Source organism: Notothenia rossii (genome assembly GCF_949606895.1).
Source record: "Notothenia rossii genome assembly, chromosome: 2".
Taxonomy (NCBI): Eukaryota; Metazoa; Chordata; class Actinopteri; order Perciformes; family Nototheniidae; genus Notothenia; species Notothenia rossii.
In genome coordinates this window covers 33826877-33849726 of record NC_136904.1, presented here as the reverse complement: position 1 = coordinate 33849726, position 22850 = coordinate 33826877, and the positions used below count along the sequence as shown (strand labels likewise).

General features: G+C 44.3%; 1 protein-coding gene across 2 annotated transcripts; it reads left to right on the top strand.

Annotated features, from left to right (window-relative positions):
- Positions 1-437: 437 nt before the first annotated feature.
- Positions 438-19011, top strand: LOC307028239 (protein NLRC3-like). Of its 2 annotated transcripts, XM_079663094.1 has the most exons (13): positions 438-534; positions 636-738; positions 821-937; positions 1605-1721; positions 7192-7308; positions 8703-8801; positions 12822-12900; positions 13330-13552; positions 13739-15536; positions 15642-15815; positions 15914-16084; positions 16201-16247; positions 16644-19011. In XM_079663094.1, exons 2-13 carry the CDS (start codon positions 650-652, stop codon positions 17231-17233), a joined length of 3621 nt encoding a protein of 1206 aa, XP_079519220.1. In that variant the 5' UTR covers positions 438-534; positions 636-649; the 3' UTR covers positions 17234-19011. The 2 variants fall into 2 exon arrangements, with proteins under 2 accessions (XP_079519220.1, XP_079519221.1); XM_079663095.1 differs by lacking the exons at positions 438-534; positions 636-738; positions 821-937 and adding an exon at positions 1329-1372.
- Positions 19012-22850: the final 3839 nt, after the last annotated feature.

Genomic DNA, 22850 nt, shown 5'->3' with positions numbered 1-22850 from the left:
CTACATTAAGATATTTTGGTTAATAGTAGGAACGTAGCCTTCCTGTCCTGGACCAGGCACATCCAATGCGATCTCATTTTTCAGTCCGGATGTTTTTTTGGATTGTTGCTCCTCTGTTATTTTTTAGTATTCATTTTTATCCCATTGAACAAATCATAAGCTCCATCTTTTTATCTTTTCTCTGGAGTCTAATCCAACAAATAAATAAATCATGCACTTAAAATGTCTTAGGGGTTGTTCAGTTGTTGTTTTAGAAATGTTGCAGTGTTGTTTAATTAATTTTTAGAACCTTTGAGACAACGTCAAATTCATGTCTCCACCATCTATTCAAAACAGAACTGCGTCAAGTGATTTCTCTGGCAGAGATATAGCTTTTGTAAACAGGTTAGAGCAGTTTGGGGAAACAAAAAATGAGGATGTGACAAAAATAAATCAGACACAAACAAAGCAACAGTAACAGAAGGAGAATGAGAAGTGTTGTGAGATGAGCTTTTTAAACGGTTTTCCATTTGATCAAAACGAGAGTGTTTTCAGGTAAGAATCTATCTATAAATCAATTGTATTAGGTTTGATGGTTGTGGGAATAATTTCCATTGAGGTTTAATGGGGCCCTTATCATGCTTTTTTCTGTAAAGGTAAACGCTACAACATGAATGTGTCAGAGGAGAGAGAGCATGGGGTCTCTTCCTCTGAAGTCACTCTATCGGATCCACATGACAACAAGACCAGAGCTGTGCAGTAAGACCAACTTTTGTCTGCTTGTTGTGACTATGTAACCTCTCAGAGCTCTACAATATGTTGTGTTTATGTCGTGTTAAAGCCCACAGACACAGGAGAGACCAGACTCAGCTGGACCTACCTGTGTGTCCTCAAGGAGTGACCGGTCAATGTCTGATCCTATTCAGTTCAAGAACATGGGACCAAGTGTTGAGCTAAGGTAAGAATTTAGAGCATGAGTATGAGTTTGCAGTTGACCTGTATTATAGTAATAATAATAATAATAATAATAATAATAGATTTATTTTGTTAGCGCTTTTACAGGTGCTCAAAGACGTTTTATAGATATAGTGAAAAGAAAAGAAAGGAACAACAAATAAATATATAGTTAAAGTTAAAGACAAATAATTTAAAAAAACAATCACACATTAAAAGCCAGATTGAATGGGTGAGTTTTTGTGAGTTTTTTGAAGGTGGTGAGGTCAGTGCAGTCTCTGATGGGTTGTGGGAGTGAGTTCCAGAGGGAGGGGGCAGCAACGGAGAAGGTTGTGTCCCCCCGGGTCCGGTGATTGATGTGGGCGGATATGGATAGGAGGTTGGCTTCTGATGAGCGGAGGCAGCGGGAAGGGGTGTGGTGGTGCAGCAGGTCTGTGAGGTAGGGGGGGGGGGGGGGCAGATTGTTGAGGGCTTTGTGAGTAATGAGGAGGACTTTGAAGTTATATATTATAAGTCATTCAATAATTGTTAAAGCTTATTCAGATGAATGTGAAAACAGCCAAATATCCAACAAAATGTCAATAAACAAACTACATTTGTAAGGGGAGGAGGGCATTAGTACAGTTCATAACCTGCACTTTTGAATTATTACTGTTAATGTTGTGTTAAAGCCCAATGAAGGAGGAGAGACCAGACTCACCTGGACCGACCTGTGTGTTTGTGAGGAGTGACCAGTCTAAGACTGAGCCTATTGAGCACAAGAATGAGGGGCCAATTGTTGAGTCAAGGTAAGAATAACACCACTTACAGATCAAGAGATTTAAAGTCAGACATTTATTTAAAAACAATTAATGACGTGAATAATTAGCAAAACGAAAAAACTGCACCTAAGGAAGTGAGTCACTGAAAATGCAGGAATAGTTTTTAATGGCAGTTACTGGAAGGTACCTGGCAGTTGATCAACATTCTTCAGGATACATGAGCTCCTCCCACACAAAGACATGCTGTTTTTAGATTAATCGGCCACTCTAAAGTGCTGTAGTTGTTAAAGAGGATTTGGAACTTGAGGGTTTTGACCTGGTTTAAGTCCAAGTTTGACATGTAATGGTAAGAGGTAGATTCATCCTACTGATTGTTAGTTGTTTCTTAGCTTTTCATCGTCCATGGGGCGTACAGAACTTATGTGGTATTTTCCTTTTGTCTAAGGTCTCATGTCATGGCCACTGATCATAATTTCATTGTTGATGTATACAAAAATAGATTTATATTGTGCAATTTTCCAAAATCACATTGGTTTCTCATACAGCATCTCTGTATGTGTATTCACTCTCTGTCATAAATGGCTTGTTGGAGCTCCTGCCCCCCCCCTATGAGCCCAGTGGCCGTGCGAGACACTGCGAAACCCAGCCCGAAACCACCCCAAACACACACACACACACACACACACACACACACACACACACACACACACACACACACACACACACACACACACACACACACACACACACACACACACACACACACACACACACACACACACACACACACACACACACACACACACACACACAAACACACACACACAGAGACACACACCCACAGCCTGGCAGGGAGTTTGTGTGTGTGCTGAGTGTTCGAATTACCCATTTGCTTTCGGGGGAGCCCTATTTTTCAGTGCATATCCTGCTACTAAATAATGTTGACTGGCGCAGCAGCGCGGATTCGATCAATTGCTATAAAACACTCTGCTACTACTACACAAGGCCGGATTAGTACCTCCAGGGGCCCCTGGGCACTGAGCACTCATGCCCCCCCCCCCCCCCCCAACCCACGTACCAACAAGTAACACCATGCCTACCCAATCCTACCAACATGACCAATATTTAGAATTTTCAGTCAATCTGGCATGTCAAATCACACACCTATTTGTCAAAAGCAGGGACGCAGCCACATATACCTCATTCACACCAACGGTGTTTCAGGGCCGGTTCGGAGCTGGAGCTTGAAAAGCACCGGGTTTTCCTGTTCACAGCGCAGCGGAGCAGCCTCTTAGCTCCGGAATCCGGTCCGTTTCAAGCACCAAAAAATTGTCCGGCTAGAGCTAAACCACCGCATACGTCACGCTTACGTTGAGGCGGGATCAACTCCTGAACAACAACAAAAAGCCCATGTTTTATCCAGTTTGTACACAATGATGGAGAAATTTAACAAGCAGCAGTGGTCCACTGAAGAGACCAGCTACCTACTGGGAATCTGGTCTTCTGAAGAGGTACAGAGGAAGCTGGAGCACAATCGGCCATTGTTGTTGTTGTCGGTGTCAGCTGTGAGGGGTTTCCGCGCGGTTTGGCTTTATGAAGCAGGCACTCAAACGGTTACGTCATGACACAAACGATGACGCAGCACCAGTCGTACTCTGGGCGGTGTGAAAAGAGCCGGAGCTAAACCGAAGAACCGGTTCTGAACCTGAAAAGCTCTAGCACGGAGCTTGAACCGGAGTTGCGTTGGTGTGAATGAGGTAATAGTCCAACCAAAGTAGGTCTAGCCTTTTGCCCTTCAGTCAAAAATCACAAGACAAAGATACAATGGATAAGATCTCAAGACAGTGTATGGCTCAAGAAGACCAAGGTAATGTCACTCAAAACCTCAGAACAGCACCCCACTTAATGCCAACATATGACTGGCTGGCTGCACAAGTACACAAGGAGTTCTATTTGTCACAAACATCGAGAGTTACGAAAGTAAAATATGTAGTGAAATTGTGTGGTTGGGGTGGGGCTGTGATTCGGCTATACACCGCCGCCGCGTACTAATAAAGTTGAGCGCATACATAGTGATGCCTACAGCACAGAGACCTACAGTAATTTGACCCTATGGAAAAGCTGTGTTATTTATGGCGAAGTGTGAGTGTCATTTAAAACAATGTATGATGAGTGAGGTTGTGCCCGGAATTTATTTTAATTTTTTTATCTTATCACTGAGGGCCCTCTTTGCTCAAGGGCCCCTGGGCACTTGCCCATGTTGCCCATATGGTTAATCCGGCCTTGCTACTACAGGCGGTGTCACTACGCCGGCGGCTGAGGCCGTTGTTGAAGCCTCTTCACGCTCCACATCGGCAGGCCTATCCTTGGTGTGGAGCTGTCAAACTCGACCCTAACGCCGCTTACAACTAAACTAAAAGTTGTTCCGTTCACGTTGTAATTTTTAGACTCCTTCTCTTCTTCGCTTGTGAATCCAAAATCTGCGAGGCTTGGCTGTTTTTGATTCGCCATATTTTTTATTACAAAGCCAGAGTTAAAAAAATATCAATATGTATCCCACATTTCAAATACCGCACCGGCATCGCCGCCGTAACCATAGTAACGTAAGTAGCGTAAAGAATGCAGCGCCGCCACGTACAGATGGCAATACCCAGACATATTCATAAAACAAATATTCAGAAACTGTAATGAACAATGACTATTATTTATTTCAAGAACTTTTATTTACAGAAACTCAACATTTCTAATCTGTGTGACACAAATATGCACGATCTTTTTGGGCTCCCCCTATTTATCTCAAATGCGGCTTTCACACCAGCGCGTTTCCCTTTCTAGCTCCGAGCTAGAGCTTTTCTGGTTCAGCTCCGGTTTCCCTTTTCTGCTCCCGCTTTGTTCACACCGCCCAGAGCCCGACTGGTGCTGCCGCTACTGCGTCATGACGTCACCATTTACATCGCTGATTTGCTCCCCAACGGTGTTCACAACAACAACAATGGTGGACTGCGTCGGGTCGATTATCGTGTTGCTTTTAATCACACGAAGCCAGATTAAATTAAATAACGACTTCTCCAACCTTATGCTTTTCTCCAGAGTGCCGTGGTTCATTGTTTATGAATGTGTTTCAGCGGCATTTACCGACCGCTGCAGTGCTGGCTGCTTTTCCACGGGAGTTTATTCTCCCGTTAGCTCCGGGTTAGCTCACACTGCAGCGGCCGCTCTAAAGTATTCACTGTCCGACTGTCACACAAGCAGCTGATACATGTCCCCAGTTCCCCTTAAGTGAATGTGTGTCAGTCTGAATTGACGCTGTTTGGCATCACACCGCTGTTATGAAAGTTTCTCTAAAATGGGTGATGTTAGCATAGCAACCGAAGCTAAACTGACTACTTGTGTTGGGTTCAGAATTCCAGAAAAGACAGACAACTTCTAAGTTTAACTATTTATTGTAAAGAGAGCAAAATATATATATCACTTGGCCAAGGACTCATCACGTCTTTGGGAATCACAGGCAGCAAAGCTGTAATCTGTAACCACCAAATCCGAACCTCGTGCGTGCATACATTTTATTACACAGGGCGTTGCCCGTACATTTTTGATTGGTCAAGACTAGCTGAAGAGATACCATGTTTTAGACTTGGTTCTCTTTGGTTGGTGCGCGGACTCAGATAGAGCCTCTTGGCAACACGATCCTCCAATCATCATTCGGCCGGCCTGTGGAAGTCCCTCACTACTCTGTCTCTGTCATACGTAATTTGTTTTCTCTAACGTTTCTTCAGATATAGTGGAAAACCATAATGTTGCTTCCTAGCTTTGCGGGGGAGCGCGGCTCCCATACAAAGTGAAGGCCGGTGCGATGTGCTGTTCTGACTACCTCTTTGTGTTCTTTCAGTCTCTGCACTCGACCTTGCTACTTTCAATATTGCAAGCTAAACACTTTCTCATGTAACTTTTCCCTTTGTTCCTGTCCACCCCATCAAAACATGGGGGGGTGATTGGGTCCATTTATTCCAAAGTCACAGCACATACAATGAGCACAATAAGCAAATAATGTAATAATAAGAATCTTGTAATGTTAAATAAAAATAGACTCCACACTTGCTATTGCTATCCTATTGTGGCATAAACCGTTTTCGACATGCACATTTTACCGGCGTATTTTTATTATGATTCTACTTGTGATAGTCGGACACGACCAGGGGCGGACTGGGAGGAAAAAGTGGCCCGGGGATTAATTGACAGACAGGCCCACTTAATGTGCGACATGTATCGGCCGGCCGACAATGAAAGTATGTTACTTAACAAAAAACCCTAAGCATTTAATGTTATTTTGGACCATTATTCATATAGTAATCACATTACCTGAGCCCTTGAGTTGCCTAGAGCAAAATAGTTACAGCATATATTTATTCATTTTAATGTTAACAGATCATTGATGCAATAACATTTGGACCCAATTTGCCTGACTTGACGCATGGAATAAAACATGGGCGTAGGAAGCATCCTCAATGTGGGTGAGACAATTTAACAGAGGGTGTGGGCAGGTAGTGGATCTCACCTCCTCTAGGGGGTCCGGGGGCATGCTCCCCTGGGAAGACTTTTTTTTTTAAATGTTGAAGTTAAATGCATCAATCTGGTGCACTTTGAGAGCAAAATTAGGGACTAAATCTATGGATACATCTCTCAACACCCATATGAAACAGAACTGTAAACAGATTTACTTTTTCTTTCAACATTTATTTGAACAGCAAGTGGAGGCAAAAGTGACTGCACCCAAAACAATAAACCTGCTAGCTAACTAGCCTAAACTCAGTAACAGAATGTGGGCAACACGTTCTTCTCCACAGCCGCGCGACCTCAGAGTCAGACGTCACTTCACCCTTTTCTATCCTACGGGTACAGCCACTCCCCCTGAACCCCGTTTCCCTGCCAAAGTTTAGTTAGTTTCCTGCACGCCTCGACGTAAGAGAGACGTAAGCGACGCCGCCTCTTAGCTCCGAAGCTCTTGCCTCTAGACCGACAATTTTTTGGAGCTGGAAGTGAACCGGATTCCGGAGCTAAGAGGCGGTGCCGCTGCGGTGTGAACAGGAAAAAACGGTACTTTTCAGGCTCCAGCTCCGAGCCGGAGCTGAAAACGCGTTGGTGTGAAAGGGGCAAAAGTCGGCCTTCAGGGGATCTCCCCCACTCCTTAGGGGAGCCAAGCTCCCCCTGGCTCCCCCCAGTTTCGAACAGTGTGTGTGCTCGCACACCGACTCACAGCCTCGCCACGTCCCGCCGTCTCAGGGAGGAGAAATCGGCGGAGCTGCAGCTGAGAAAAGATTGAGTGTGTGTATGAGGAAGTTAACCTAACGGCTCTGCGGACGTAACGTAACGGCTCCGCAGATCGGTCCATTTGGACCAATGGGTCCATTTGGTGCAGTAAGATCAACTTTTCTCTGATTGTTGTGACTGTGTAACCTCTCAGAGCTCTACAATATGTTGTGTTTATGTTGTGTTAAAGCCCACAGACACAGGAGAGACCAGACTCAGCTGGACGTACCTGTGTGTCCTCAAGGAGTGACCGGTCAATGTCTGATCCTATTCAGTTCAAGAACATGGTGCCAAGTGTTGAGCTAAGGTAAGAATTTAAAGCATGAGTATGAGTTTGCAGTTGACCTGTATTATAACTAATTCAATAATTATTAAAGCTTATTCAGATGAATGTGAAAACAGCCAAATATCCAACAAAATGTCAATAAACGAGAGGGGTCTGCCTGCAGACCTCCACTCTCAGGACAGTTCCGGTGCAGACCTCCACTCTCAGGACACCTCCACTGTCAGTACAGGAAGTGACGATTCTGACGTGTGCTAGAATAGTGATGCTAATGATAGCTAATTCCTAATAGTAGTATGTGTGTCGTTTGTACAGTGCTACTTATATGTTATGAAAAGCCTGCATACTTATATGTGTTTTATTTCTGTATTGTTACAGTTTTACAAAGTAAAAGAAGAACAGTAAAGTCAAGAAAGAAAACCTTGCATCTTTATTGGAGGACTTTTAAATGTTAGCTAACTGTCTAACTACGCATAGGGATATAAGGGCAGAACAGTTCAATCAATCTAAGTGATGAAAAGGGATACTGTACTGATATGAACTACAATACAATGTGTCCCTATATATATATATATATATATATATATATATATATATACATACATACACATACATACATATATATATACACACATACGCGGCGGAGGTGGGGAGGTTCCAGCTGGGAACCTCCACCCCGCTGCGGGACCCGTGAAGGAAGAGACACGCAGAGTGGGGGAAGTCCCCCACCCCAACGCAGCACACCCTCCCGGCCATCAGAGTCGAACCCGCAGTTCGGAGGAACCGACCGCTAGAGCACCGGCACTAGGCCGGGCCGGCGTGGAGGGCCTCCGACAGTGGGTCAAATTTGCCATTCGATCAGTGAGAGAAGAGGAGAGGAGAAAAATGCAACAAAAATTGTCAAAATCCGTTAATATATGGATGACGGACAATGTCCCCGGTAAAAATCGTGTGAAATAGCCAAAAATAATAATAATAATAATAAACCGGGGAAAATAGGGGGGAAAGTGAAAAAAAGTGTCCAAAAATAGGCACTCGTGAGGCGGGCAGAGTCCCCTGTCAACTCCCGTTACATTCCTCCAGGCTGGGGTGGTCAAAAGGGCTTGACCAAGGCCGACCCAAAGTGCACGGTGGGCGGACTCATCACCTCCGTGATGAGTCTCCATTGTGATTTGAAAACTTCCATCAAACGAGTCCTTCGGTGGGAGGGGAAAAAAACGTGTTCGTCAGAATCGTCACTTCCTGTACTGACAGTGGAGGTGTCCTGAGAGTGCAGCCTGCACCGGAACTGTCCTGAGAGTGGAGGTCTGCAGTTAGGCTCCCATGCAATAAACAAACTACATTTGTAAGGGGAGGAGGGCATTAGTACAGTTCATAACCTGCACATTTGAATTATTACTGTTAATGTTGTGTTAAAGCCCAATGAAGCAGGAGAGACCAGACTCACCTGGATCGACCTGTGTGTCTGTGAGGAGTGACCAGTCTCTGTCTGAACCTATCGAGTTCAAGAATGAGGGGTAGGTTCATCCTACATGGTGTGTTAGTTGTTTCTTAGCTTTTCATCGTCCATGGGGCGTACAGAACTTATGTGGTATTTTCCTTTTGTTAAAGGTCCCATGTCATGGCCATTTCTACTGATCAGCATTCCATTGTTGAGGTATACTAAAATAGATTTATATTCTAGACCGTAGCTTCTCAGTGCAGCTAGGTGCCTTCTCCTCTGCTAAAGCAGATCTATCTGCCTCTCAAAGCAAATGTCAAACACTCACTACAGCAGTTAATGGACTGCTTAACAGAGATAAAATCCTGGCTGAGCCAACATTTCCTTAACCTCAATGAGAGCAAGACCGAGGTCATCTTTTTTGGACACCAACCTCCAGCCTCTCCGGTTGATATTCTTGGCTCTCTCAATGAAAACATCCTCCCCTCTGTCATGAACCTTGGAGTGACCTTCACTAGCACTTTTAAATTCGACAAGCAGGTCAGCACCGCAGTCAATTTATCTTTTAAAGATCTAGAAAGGATTATTAATGCCTTTATAACCTCAAGACTGGACTATTGCAACGCTCTGTATGTGGGTATGGACCAGGCCTCAAATAAACGCCTGCAGCTAGTCCAATTGAACGCAGCTGCATGTCTTCTGACTGGCCACAAAAAGCGTGACCACATCACCCTGGCTTCTAATTCGGTTCGCTTCCAATTCGGTTCCGAATTGATTTTAAAATCCTTTTATTTGTTTTCAAAGCCCTAAATGGGCTGGCTCATGCCTATATAGGGTGTGTGGAAAAGGTAGGACCCAAAAGCAGTATTAACGAAAAGCGAGCTTTATTAAATAATAATAACTAGTGCCAAGAAAGGGTGGGTGGAGGGGGTCTGGAGGACGGGTCTCGGGCGGACGGCCCGGGAGCAAGGCAGAGACCAAGGAGGGGCGAAGACCACAGCGGGCAAACTCAGGGGGCCCGAGCATGAGGGCGAAGGCAGCGGTTCTCAGGGGGCCGGGCTCGAGGGCGAAGACCAGACAGCTCCGGAGGCCGGGCAGGAAGGCGCTGACGGGACAGCTCCGGAGGCCGGGCAGGACCCGTTGTCGGCCGGACAGGAACCGGAGCCGGTGGGACAGGCTTTGGCAGGATCCCCCACGGAAGAGGACCAAGAGTTGGCAGGACCCCCGGCGAGACAGGTGACGGCGGGACCTCCAACGGAACAAGACATGGGATTGGCAGGACTCTCAGCGGGTCCTCCAACGGAACAGGACATTGGGTTGGCAGGACCCCCTGCAGAAGAGAAGTCGGCGGGACCCCCAATGGGACAGGACATAGGGTTGGCAGGACCCCCGGCAGAAGAGTAGTCGGCGGGACCCCCAACGGGACAGGACATGGAGTTGGCAGGACACCCAGCGGAACCTCCAACGGCACTTGATTAGGGACTTGAGTGGGGACTCGAGAGGTGACTTGAGAGGGATCTCGAGAGGGAACTTGAACGGAGACTCAGCGGTGACTTGAGAGGGAACTCGAAAGGTTACTTGAGAGGGGACTCGATAGGGAACTCGAGAGGAGACTTGAGAGAGGGCTTAAGAGAGAATTCAAGAGGAGACTCGAGAGGAGACTTGAGAGGTAACTCGAGAGGTGACTTGAGAGGTGACTTGAGAGGGAACTTGAGAGGAGACTTGAGAGGTGACTTGAGAGGGGACTCGAGAGGTGACTTGAGAGGTGACTTGAGTGGGGACTTGAGGGGGAAACTGAGAGGTGGCTTGAGAGGGAACTCGAGAGGTGACTTGAGACGGTCGGTACGCCGACAGGACTTGGGGAGCTGGCGTCGGCTAGAGAGCCAGCAGGAGACGAGGTGCTGGAGTCGGCCGGTATGCCGACAGGACACGGGGAGCTGGCGTCGGCCGGAGAGCCAGCACTGGAGCTGAAGCTGAAGTCGGGACCATGGCTGCTGGGGCCGGAACCATGGCTGCTGGGGCCAGGACTGAGGCTGGAACCATGGCTGCTGGGGCCGGCACTGGAGCCGGAGCCGCTGGATTACGGGCTGGAATCCTGGCCTTGCATCTTCCAGAGACCAGACGGGTTCCTGAGAAAAGGTCTGAGGCTGGAACTGGAGCCGCTGGAACCGGAACAGAGGCCTGGACCATGGCTGTGTGGGCCAGGTAATCGAGCAAGGAAACATAGCTCTGCGGGCCGGTACTGGTGCATGGATCCATGGCTGTGGAAACCGGAACTGAAGCCGGGATCATGGCTGTTGGAGCACCGGCTGGAATCCTGGCCCTGCGTCTCCTAGAGGCTTTTTGGAGACTCTGTGGACCTCCAACAGAACAGTAGTCGGATCCCAGGAAAGGGTTGGAAGCTTTGGACAAGTCCTTAGGACAACTTGTGAAAAGTTGTAGCCACTCAGGCAACGAACTCCTCAACCAAGGCATTTCGGCCACCTCCATTTGTGCGTTTTTGAGGATAGCCTCTTTGTCCCTTCTAGAAGAGGTTCCACTCCACTCGGCACTGTAGGGAGAAATCCAGATCGAACAGATCCAACTCAAAATCATAAAAATCCGCTGGGTCCATTGTTGGTCGGTTCATTCTGTCAGGGTGTGTGGAAAAGGTAGCACCCAAAAGCAGTATTAATGAAAAGCGAGCTTTAAAGCTTTAAATAATAAAAGCTGTGGCAAAAAAGGCAGTATTCAAAATATCCAAAACAAAACGAGCAGCACAAGGAGCAAAGAACATCGAATAACATGGAGGGGAAACAATGAACCGACATGGAACACAGGGGAAGAATAGACTAAATACACAGAAGGGTAATCACAGGACAAGACACAGCTGGGCAGGGGAGGGAGAAACACAAGGGCAACAGGTGAACACAATGAGACAATCAGACACACCAGGGAAACTAACGACAGGGAGGAGGACCAGACAAAACACAAGGAGGAAGACAAAACACCGAATGAACAGACTTACAAAACTCATAACCAGACAGACAACACTAAAACCGTGACATAAACCAAGGAGTGTGACATCGCTACACCCCAGCCAGAGCTTTAAGGTCTTCTGACCAGCTGTTGCTGTTAGTGCCCAAGACCAGGCTCAAAACCCGAGGTCACCGAGCCTTCGCAGCAGCTGGTTCCAGGCTCTGGAACACTCTGCCCCTCCATGTGAGGTCGGCCGAGACACTAGGGGTTTTTAAATCCTCACTAAAAACACACTTCTTCTCTCTGGCCTTCTAGTCAGAGCGGAGCATGACACCTGACTATTCCCTGTGTTTTTGTTTTTGATATTTCTTTTGTATATCATTGTCTTTTATTGTGCTTGTAGTAATGTGTTTTTATTACATGTACAGCACTTTGGCTCGATCAAAAATCGCTTTTAAATGTGTTATATAAATAAAACTTGATTTGATTTGATATTGTGCAATGTTCCAAAATCACATTGGTTTCTCATACCGCATCTCTGTATAGTATGTGTATTCACTCTCTGTCCTAAACGGCTTGTTGGAGCTCCTGCCCCCCCCTTACTATGAGCCCAGTGGCCGTCTGCGAGACAGCGAGACACAGCAAACCCAGCCCAAAACCAGCCCAAACACACACACCCATAGCCTGGCTGGGACTCACAGCCTCGCCACGTCCCGCCGTCTCAGGGAGGAGAAATCGGCGGAGCTGCAGCTGAAAACATATTGAGTGTGTGTGTGTGATTGGTCCAAATGGACCAATCCATGGACTTAGCCTAACGGCTCTGCGGACGTAACGTAACGGCTCCACGGATTGGTCCATTCATAACACACAAGGAGACAGGTAATAACCGGAAAAGCATGACATGGGACCTTTAAATGAGAGCTTCCTCCATCACTGATTTTCTGATTGGACACATCGGTTACATTAATAATCCTAGATCCAAGCTATTTAGCTATCATAAGCCTCACCGTTGCCTTCTTTACATTCCCAAGGTGTTAGAATTATTTAAACTGAATAAATACCTTCCAGAGAATCTGATTTTCCACATGGTTGAAGTGGGATACCTGTAAAATGTTTGTCATGTTTTCTGGGTGTACAGATTTCCACGGAAGAGGTCAGTGGTCATCAAAGGGAGGCCTGCAAAGAAACATCCACAAAATCTGGACCCCATTTTCATGGTATGTAAGAGAAGGGACATTGAACACAACTGTATGAAAGATATGCTCTGAAGTTGTATGTACGTGAGTGGAAATAAATGCTAATTGCCATATTAGAGATTCAAATACAAATTCAAAGGCAACTGAATTGTCTGTTTCTTTTGTTTTGGTTACTCTAGTCCTTTTTCTGTTTAACTGTCTTGACAGCGCTTCACATTCAAAACACTTTCACCACATATTCAGTGCATCACAGGCAGTTACAGTTCACTTATTGGCGAAGCTCCAAGTACGTGATAGGCCAGAGTGCATTTAGGATATTTGCTGCAAGTGTTACCTGAAGACGCAGGTGTACCTGCAGGAACAATTGTTTACCACTTGAACACAACATAGCAGAGGTTAAGCTATAGATTCAGGAAAAAATCTTTATATTTGAATGACTTCACTTTCCAGCTTCTTGAGGAGAACATTGTGACATTTGTGAAGAAGGAGTTGAAGAAGTTCAAGCGAGTTTTAGAAAGTTCAGAACGCCTAGAGGGGCTGAAAGAAGAGGATGATTCTCTGGAAGGTGAAGACGAAGAGCAGGGAAGCAGCAACAGAGATGCATTTCTGACACTCACACTCAACTTCCTGAGGAACATGGAGCAGGAAGAGCTGGCTGACTCTCTACAGAGCAGTAAGAAACGTTTTTCAATGACATAACAGTCATTTAAATATGGCATTTTACTGGTAGATCTTTGAACTCAATATCTGATGTTTGAAGTTAGTCTAATATCTGAATTAGTTGTTCAAATGTGAGTTTATTGATGTGAACATGTTAACCATAACATTTAATGACTGATGTTTTCTGATTTGTTCTCAGGAAGTGTTATTTCGATTTGCCAACGTAAAGTGAAGTCTAAACTGAAGGAAAGGTTTCAGTGTTTGTTTGAAGGAATTGCTAAAGCAGGAACCCCAACATTTCTGAATAGTATCTTCACAGAACTCTTCATCACAGAGGGGGAAGGTACAGAGGTCAATGATGAACATGAGGTCAGACAGGTAGAAGCTGCATCCCGAAAATCAACCAGTTCAGAAACAACAATTAGACATGAGGATATTTTTAAACCTTTACCTGGAAGAGAGACACCAGTCAGGACTCTGGTGACAAAGGGAGTAGCTGGCATTGGGAAAACCGTCTTTACGCAGAAGTACATCCTGGACTGGGCTGAAGGCAAAGCCAACCACAATATACAGTTTATCTTTCCTTTCACTTTCAGAGAGCTCAATTTGCTGAAAGCAGAAAAATACAGCTTGGTGGAACTTCTTCATCACGTCTTTACTGAAACCAAAGAAGCAGGAATCTGCAGGTTTGATGAGTTCCAGGTTGTGTTCATCTTTGACGGCCTGGACGAGTTTCGACTTCCCCTGGACTTCGAAAACAATGAGATACTCACTGATGTTACAAAGCCAACTTCAGTTGGAGTGCTGCTGACAAACCTCATTAGAGGTAAGTTGCTTCCCACTGCTCGCCTCTGGATAACAACACGACCTGCAGCAGCCAATCAGCTCCCTCCTGAGTGTGTTGACATGGTGACAGAGGTGAAAGGCTTCAATGACCCACAGAAGGAGGAATACTTCAAGAAGAGATTCAGAGATGAAGGGCATGCCAGCAAAATCATCTCCCACGTCGAGGCGTCAAGAAGCCTCCACATCATGTGCCACATCCCAGTATTTTGCTGGATCACTGCTACAGTTCTGGACCACGTCTTGAAAAACAGAGATAGGGCAGAGCTGCCCGAGACCCTGACTGAGATGTACATCCACTTCCTTGTAGTTCAGACCAAACAGTGGAATGTAAAGTATCATGGAAGTGCGGCAACAGATCAAGTCTGGACCACAGAAACCAAGGACACCGTTCTCACTCTGGGGAAACTGGCTTTTGAGCAGTTGGAAAACGGAAACCTCATCTTCTATGAAGCAGACCTAAAAGAGTTTGGCATTGATATAAAAGCTGCATCAGTCTTCTCAGGAATTTTTACAGAGATCTTCGAAGATGGCTTTGGACTGAACCAGGACAAGATGTTCTGTTTTGTCCATCTGTCCGTTCAGGAGTTTTTTGCTGCACTCTATGTCTTCCTGACATTCAGCAACACTGGCATTGATCTCCTGAAAAAAAGGCGATTCCCCTCAGTGCAGAGTGTGCCATTACAACGTGATTTTCACTTCACTCTCTACAAGACTGCAGTGGACAAGGCTTTAGAAAGTCCAAATGGACACCTGGACTTGTTTGTCCGCTTCCTTCTGGGCCTTTCACTGGAAACCAATCAGAAACTCCTACAAGGCTTGCTAAAAAAAGGGGAAAGTAAACAAGAAGTCAAAGGGAGGCTGGTGCAGTACATCAAGAACAAGATCAAGGACAGTCCTCCAGAGAGGAGCATGAATCTCTTCCACTGTCTGAAAGAGTTGAACGACAGTTCACTAGTGGAGGAGATCCAGCAGTACCTGAGATGCGGGAATGTCTTTGGAAAGAATCTCTCGCCTTCACAGTGGTCAGTGCTGGTTTTCATCCTTATGTCATCGCAAAAGGATCTGGACGTACTTGACCTGAGGAAATTATTTTCTTCTGAGGAGGGTTTTCAAAGGCTGCTGCCAGTTGTCAAAGCATCCAACGTCGCTCTGTAGGTGTACAGATACACAATAGAATACATTTGTTGCATATAATAATTAATGTGGCTGAGGACGAGGACACACATTACACTCAAAGTACTCGTTTTATTTTTCAGGTTGAGTGGCTGTAACCTCTCGTCGAGAAGTTGTGAAGCTCTGGTCTCAGTTCTCACTTCCAAGAACTGTAGCCTGAGAAAGCTGGACCTGAGCCACAATGACCTGCAGGATGGAGGAGTTATGCTGCTCTCAGCTGGACTGAGGAGTTCACACAGTAGATTAGAGATTCTTGGGTCAGTATTTCTTGACTCAATTTACTCTTAAATAGATTGATAACCGAGCATGGATTTCACAGTGTTGTTGGAAAACGTGTTTGTAAATGTAATTGCAGGCTGTCAGGCTGCATGGTCAGAGAGAAAGGCTGTGAGATTCTGGCTTCAGTTCTGAAGTCTAACCGCTATCTGAGAGAGCTGGATCTGAGCTACAACCACCCTGGAGACTCAGGAGTGGCCCAGCTACATGCTCTACTGGATGACCCATGCTGTGAACTGGAAACTCTCAAGTAGAGTAGATTATATTTATTGTACAGATACATCTTGCCTGTCGTATACGTGCAGATGTAGTGTTTGTGTTCATTTGTTTTTCTCTGTCACTCACAATTCTCTTCCTTTTCCACAGGATTGACCATTGTGGAGAGCTTCGGCTGAAACCGGCACCTCTTAGGTGTAAGTGGCATTTTTACTTGGTCGCTGATCTGTCCAAAGGTAGCATAATACGTCTTCCAGCAACTCCAATGCTTACAAAAATAAATAATATCTCATGGTTTAATCCGCACAAAAAACAAATAGTGAAACAACAACATCGCTCCGCACTAGCTCGTGCAGGCGCAATGATATCTTACGATTTAGCACCATTCTTTATACAAAAAGTGAAAGTATTGTATGAGGTGACGTTGCATTGAACTTCCTTTAGCCTGGCACTATTCTTAATGAGTTTTTCCTGTACCAATCAGTAGTGAAGGATGTATCTGTCAAACCCATGTCATTTTTAGTTGATGTAAAAGCTGGAGTAGTGGCTGGAGGGGTAGTTAACTTACAGTTGTGTTATATGTTCTCTGTCAGATTTCTGTGACCTTTCTCTGGACCCAAACACAGCAGAAAGAAACCTCTTCCTGTGTGACAACAACAGAAGAGCGCTGGTGGTGAAAGAGAAGCAGCCGTATCCTGATCATCCAGAGAGATTCGACAGCTGGAAACAGGTGCTGTGTAGTGAAGGTCTGACTGGGCGCTGTTACTGGGAGGTCCTGTGGAAAGGAAGGGTTCATATAGGTGTGACATACAGGGGAATCAACAGGAGAGGTGACAGCGATGACTGCTGTATTGGATGGAACGATCAGTCCTGGAGTCTGCTCTGCACCGATCAGAGTTACACGGCCTGGCACAGTAACACACCTGAAGACACAGAAAAAGCCCCCTGCGGCAAGAAGGTAGCAGTGTATCTGGACTGGCCTGCTGGCACTTTGGCCTTCTACTGCCTCCCCTCCATTTTCTCTTCAGACAAACGGATCCACCTCTTCACCTTCCACTCAACCTTCTCTGAGCCCCTCTACCCCGCGTTTGGGTTTGGACTAATGCGTGAGGGTGCAGAGGATTCAAGATCCTCACATCCCTCAGTTTGTCTGTCACAGATTGAACAATCCCCTCCTGTGTAGAACAGTAGTTCCCAAACTGAGATGTCTTAAGACAGTACCTTAAGAAGAACAAATTGTGTAGAAAAAGTTACCTTTACAGCGGAAATAATTCATATGAGCTCACAGAAACATTACCCAGTCAAAAGACTTAAGAGCAGACTTTAAAGGAAACTCTTAGCATGTGGCATGTTGTGGATATAAACAAATAATGTGGCAATGCTAAGTTAAAAAGCTAAAGAGACACAAATCCTATTCTTAAGCCAATATAGATGGTAAAAAAAGAAGCCAAGATAAGATACGCTTTATACAAACATGTGTGTGCATACACAAATAGCATTGAACTGTTCAAACTACAATGACAATAACAGAGTTGACCTGGTGGGTGTAATTGGAAGGGTCGGTGAAGGTTTGGGTGAACCACTTATTAAGGGGGTCTGGTTATGGGTAATATCATTCTTGAAAACAGTGTATTTAAAAGAAAAGGGCAAGGAGGTATATTTGTCCCAATGTATTTAAAGGTCCTGTATTTTGCAAAATGCACTTTTTAATTGATTTAATAGATATATATGTCTCCCCTCTGAAGAGACACAGAACGTTTCAGAAAAAAATGTTGTCTCTTTCCCTCCTGGTCCAAGTGTGTTGGGTGAGTTAGGTTTCAGGTTAATACGTGACGTCAAATTAATCTTTGACGTCATTTGTGGGTTGTACGGCATGAGCAACAAACCAACCACTGTAAGCCCCGCCCACCCTCTTACCTGAATCCCAATGCAATCAAATCCACTTTATTTATATAGCACATATTAAAAGCAGAGGGTTTACCGGAGTGCTTCACAGCAAAAATAACATTATAATAAAATATAATATTACAATAATAGATAAATGGCACACATATAAGAATAGATAAAAGGCACATAAAGGCTATGGACAGACAATAAAAGCATAAAAATCGATAAAACATAGCTCAAACTGAAACTGACTGGGTCCTCAGGCGGGACTTAAAAGTTTGAAGGGTGGGCAAGAATTTGACATGGGGGTCAGGTCGTTGTCCCAGAGCCTGTGGGCTACCGCTGAGAAGGCTCGGTCTCCCCTGGTCTTTTTCTTGGTTTTAGTGACTACTAGCAGCAGCTGATCAGCCGACCTCAAAGCCTTGAGGGGGTGAACACCTTTAGGAGGTCGGAGATGTACAGAAGGGCCAGCCCATTAAGCGATTTAAAAACAAATAATACAAATCTTAAAATGAACTCTAAAATTGACATGAAACAAGTGGAGGGAAGCCAGTGGAGGGAAGCCAGAAAAGGTGTGATGTGTTCATGCTTGCGGGTTCCTGTAAGCAGCCGAGCCGCAGCGTTTTGTAACAGCTGCAGGCGTGCCAGCGTGGTCTGGTTCCCCTCCCGCAGCGCCTCTGTGTATTTTTGGATGAAACAGAGGGGTTTATGTCATGCTATGAGTCATAATCTATTAGGTATTTTGAGCCAAACACTTCAAAGACATGTTGTGTATATATATATTCGCGTCGGGCCGATCCACGCCCCTTAGCTGTGATATAATGAGCATATACCACGGCCTGTCATGAGCTATTGCTTAAATATATATATATTGTTGAATTACACTATTATATGTGACCTTGAAATGATGGCAATTGTCCTACCAGCTGGCCTTCAATACTTAGGAGCTGGAAAAGAGGTGGTTGTGATTTAGAGCGATACATGTAAAACAGAATCAGTGCATGTTATACACTATAGTATTATATAAACTCAAATTTGTATTTAAAAATGTAATAAATATTGTTTCTGCCTTTACCTTTTTGCATTCTTAATTTGTATGTGTCTTATTTTAAGTTCAATTCTGATCTAGAAATCTGCACAGCAACTACAATCTAAATCTATTCAGTTTCATCAGAGCTCTTTACATAATTGTATATGTCAGGGGTTTTCAAAGTGTGGGTAGGTGAGCCTCCCCTCAGAGAACATAAGAACAGCCGCGCCCCCCCTCCCAATTATTATTGCTGTTATTATTATTATTATTATTATTATTGTTGTTGTTAATATAATGCAGGGGTATTCAATTATATTTCAAAGAGGTCCAGTAAGAGAAAATGTAATTAAATGCTCTGTTTTCGCTGTCTACCTTCCGCCATTTGAAATTACTCCGACTGTTTCTCTCCTCTTGTCTCGTCTGTGTGTGTGTTTGAATCTATCGTGCTGACTGCACCGATTTGATTGGCTAAGTAGCGTCACCTCCTTAAAAAATTAAACAATAACTTTTTTAAACCTTTTTATTTTTATGTTTTAAACATATTGTATAAAACTCCCCCACTACTTGGACTATTCCTTGCACCCCTCTAGAATAAGCCCGAATGGTCTCAACCATATTGCATCAGTAACGTGCACTTGTTATTATAACAAGATCGCAAGGACGCTGGTAGCGATCGGAACATTGAGTGTTGTTCAGTTTGTGTGTTGTGGAACATGCGTGTACGTGCATGAAAATATACCACACACCCAATTACAATTGCATGTTCAATTCACTACCCTGGAAGTTAATACAGTTATTAAAGTTGGAACAGCCTGTGGACAGCCGTTCTTCCTTGCATGTCAGTCGCCGACACCTTCTTACAGAGGACAGGCACATCTAGCTGCAGCACGACCCGTATATTTCCGCACGCCGTGTTCTCAAGACATATTTTTTTTAACATTTTCAACATGGTGGATAAATCCTTATATGCTCCCGGCAACACACTGAACGTCAACTTTGCCTCCTTATTACACTCACCCCTACTTTAGTGGGAACAATGAGTCTGCGTCTTTGATGCAAACAGGAATAAACACAGATCATCCTCTGGCTGCAGCCTTGTCCGGTACTTGCTTTTGATCAAAGACAATGCGGAAAACCTGCACTCACCCAGGTAGGTGGAGGGGAAGGGAATGTGCACTTTTACAGCCTTTTTGGCGAGGTGGGGGAACTCACTGTCCACAGACAGCCACAAGTGGGCAAGTGTCACGTTACTCGTCTTTTTCTCGTTCTTTTGTGTCTCACGCTGCGCCTCCCCTGAAGCTCTCTGGCGCCCCCCAGGGGAGGCGCGCCTCACACTTTGAAAACCGCTGGTATATGTGATATGAATATGTTTTTTTTTTCTCCTTGCTCTTCTCTCTGAGTGGAGCACCAAGCAGTCAGAACTAAGTGAAAAACAAACAATAGCATAAAATATTATTAATATGTCGGGTAGTAATAGATTTATTTATTTTCTTATCAGAGTGTACCAGAATGCGTAGTTTATTTTAGTATTTCTAAAAATCTCCTGGGGGAGAATCCCCTCAGACCCCCCTTCTGGGGATGGGTTTTCAGCATGTGTGCCTTTTTATACAGTTCAGCTTTGATTCCATCATCTAATTAAACCTTTTTTAAAAGCATACTTTAGTTCTGTGAAGGGATATACTGTAAGGGATATATGTACTTCACTTTTATTAATATTGTATGCTGAAAAGCGTATATTACAGCACAATTTTTTTTGAATAGATTTGAGTGCTTCAAAATGTTCGGTCGCGATTTATTGACCAAGTAAAAAGTTGGTCCCGAGGCCTGACCAGTTGAGAACCACTGATCTAAAGCACTTTCATCCTTTATGGGCTATGCTCTGTACATAGAGGTTTCTGCAGAGAAAGATTGCTTGAGTATACAGAAATACAGTAAGTGAAGAAATACAAATGAGTTGTTGAAAAAAATCACATTTTATTCAAAAATAACATTGTGCAACATGCATCTCAACACATAGTTACTATGCTTCAGGTCTCTCTAAGTGTGATGCATTGTTTGCCAAAACCCAGTTTGTAACTGCTGCTTCCTGTGCCTCATTGAAACTCCTTATCCTTCCACCTGCACCTCTTTGTTTCTCAGTCCTTCAGATAAACAAAAAGATATAGTGGATGGTCAGTGTTTCTGTGTTGCATAACAGTAAGTCTACCACAGTAAAGTGTGCAGGATTTCAGTACAATTATAGTATGCAACATGCCAACAACTCAATTACAGTAATGAAGTAAATACATTTCACAAAACGGATATAAGCACTGATATATCATGAATTACGCAGAGCTACAAACTGGTAACTAACCTCTTTTCAAGTCTAAGTGTCCGGATTACAGAGGCAACAGTAAATCGGCTTAGATTAGGCTGAACCCTCTGTCCAGCCCCTCTCATCGTCAAACCATGGTTGGTAACATTTCATTTCATGAGAGAATTCTTCTTTGTCCACGTCCTCTCCCTCCAGCTCTACCTCCTCTCATTCTTCCTCCTCTCACTCTCACCCCACCTCTTCCTCCTCATCTCACTCTCAGCTCTTCCTCTTCCTCTTGCTCTTGTGTCATGTCCAAGAAACTTATTGTGAAAGTTTATTCTTTATGTTAGAGTTGTCATGTCCCTTTGTCTTGTGCTTTATGTCTATACCCTTAATTATTTCTTCCTCTCATTTCAGGCCTCCACGCTCCCCGCCCCTTTTCTGTCTCCTGCGTCCTTGATTATTTTCCCCGCCCTGATTGTTTCCAACTGTGTCCCCTTTACCTGTGTATATATTGTGTTAGCTCCCTCCTGTTAATTGTCAGTTCGTTGTCTCTCGAAGACCACGTATCGGCTTACCTCACGGACCTTTTCACGGACCTTTCACGGACCTATGCTATAGATCGCATTATAGTTTTCCTCGAAAGAGTGGTTTTGTTTTCCTTGTTTTATTACTGTGCAAATTCCAGTAAAGTCTTTATTTTGAAACGCTATCTGAGTCTGAGTTTTGAGTCGTGCAATTGAGTTCATGCCTCAGTGTTCTCCCCTTGACATCTTGCTTCCATGTTGGCTTCCATTGTTGCTGTAAGAAAGTAATCACCTGTGGTGTTTTATAATGCTAACATCCTGATTGATGAGCCAACAATTATGCTATATTTTCGTGTGTTAACAATCGAAAAAAACTGTAAGTGTCAGTTTACAGTTTTTCTCGATTGCTAACACACTAAAATTATACATAAAGCACAATTATTTTAACTGACACTCAAAGAGCAAAACATCGGCTCAAATCTCCAAAACTCTAAACACGTTTTCAGCTTTTCACACAATTTGCAAATCAACATGGCACTTTTTGCAAACCACTGCACACGTTTCTCCACGTAAGACACAGGAATCTGACATAAAGTCACGTGTTAGCTGTTTTAAAATACTGATATTCAAAATGCCTCACACATGGACCAATGATCAAGAAACACGTTCCACCTGACCAAACACCCGATAGCATATTTGTTGGCTCATCAATCAGGATGTTAGCACTATAAAAAGACCAAAGGTGAGTACTTTCTTACAGCAACAATGGAAGCCAACATGGAAGCAAGAGCAATAGGAAGAGGAAGAGCTGGGCTGAGAGTGAGAGGAGGAGGAAGAGGTGGGTGGCTTTTTGGGTAATCTGTTCAGTGGGTTTGTGGTGTGTATTGCTCAAAATGTCCCTTATAGGCATACGTCTGTTTCCGGTGACTTTATTTATGGCTAAAAAGCCCAAGATTATAGAATTAAACAAATAAATAAAAACAAGGATAATTGTGTGTTATTGTTGAGTAAATAACAGTGTGTTATTTAGAAAAGAATAACAAATTAGAAGGAAAACATT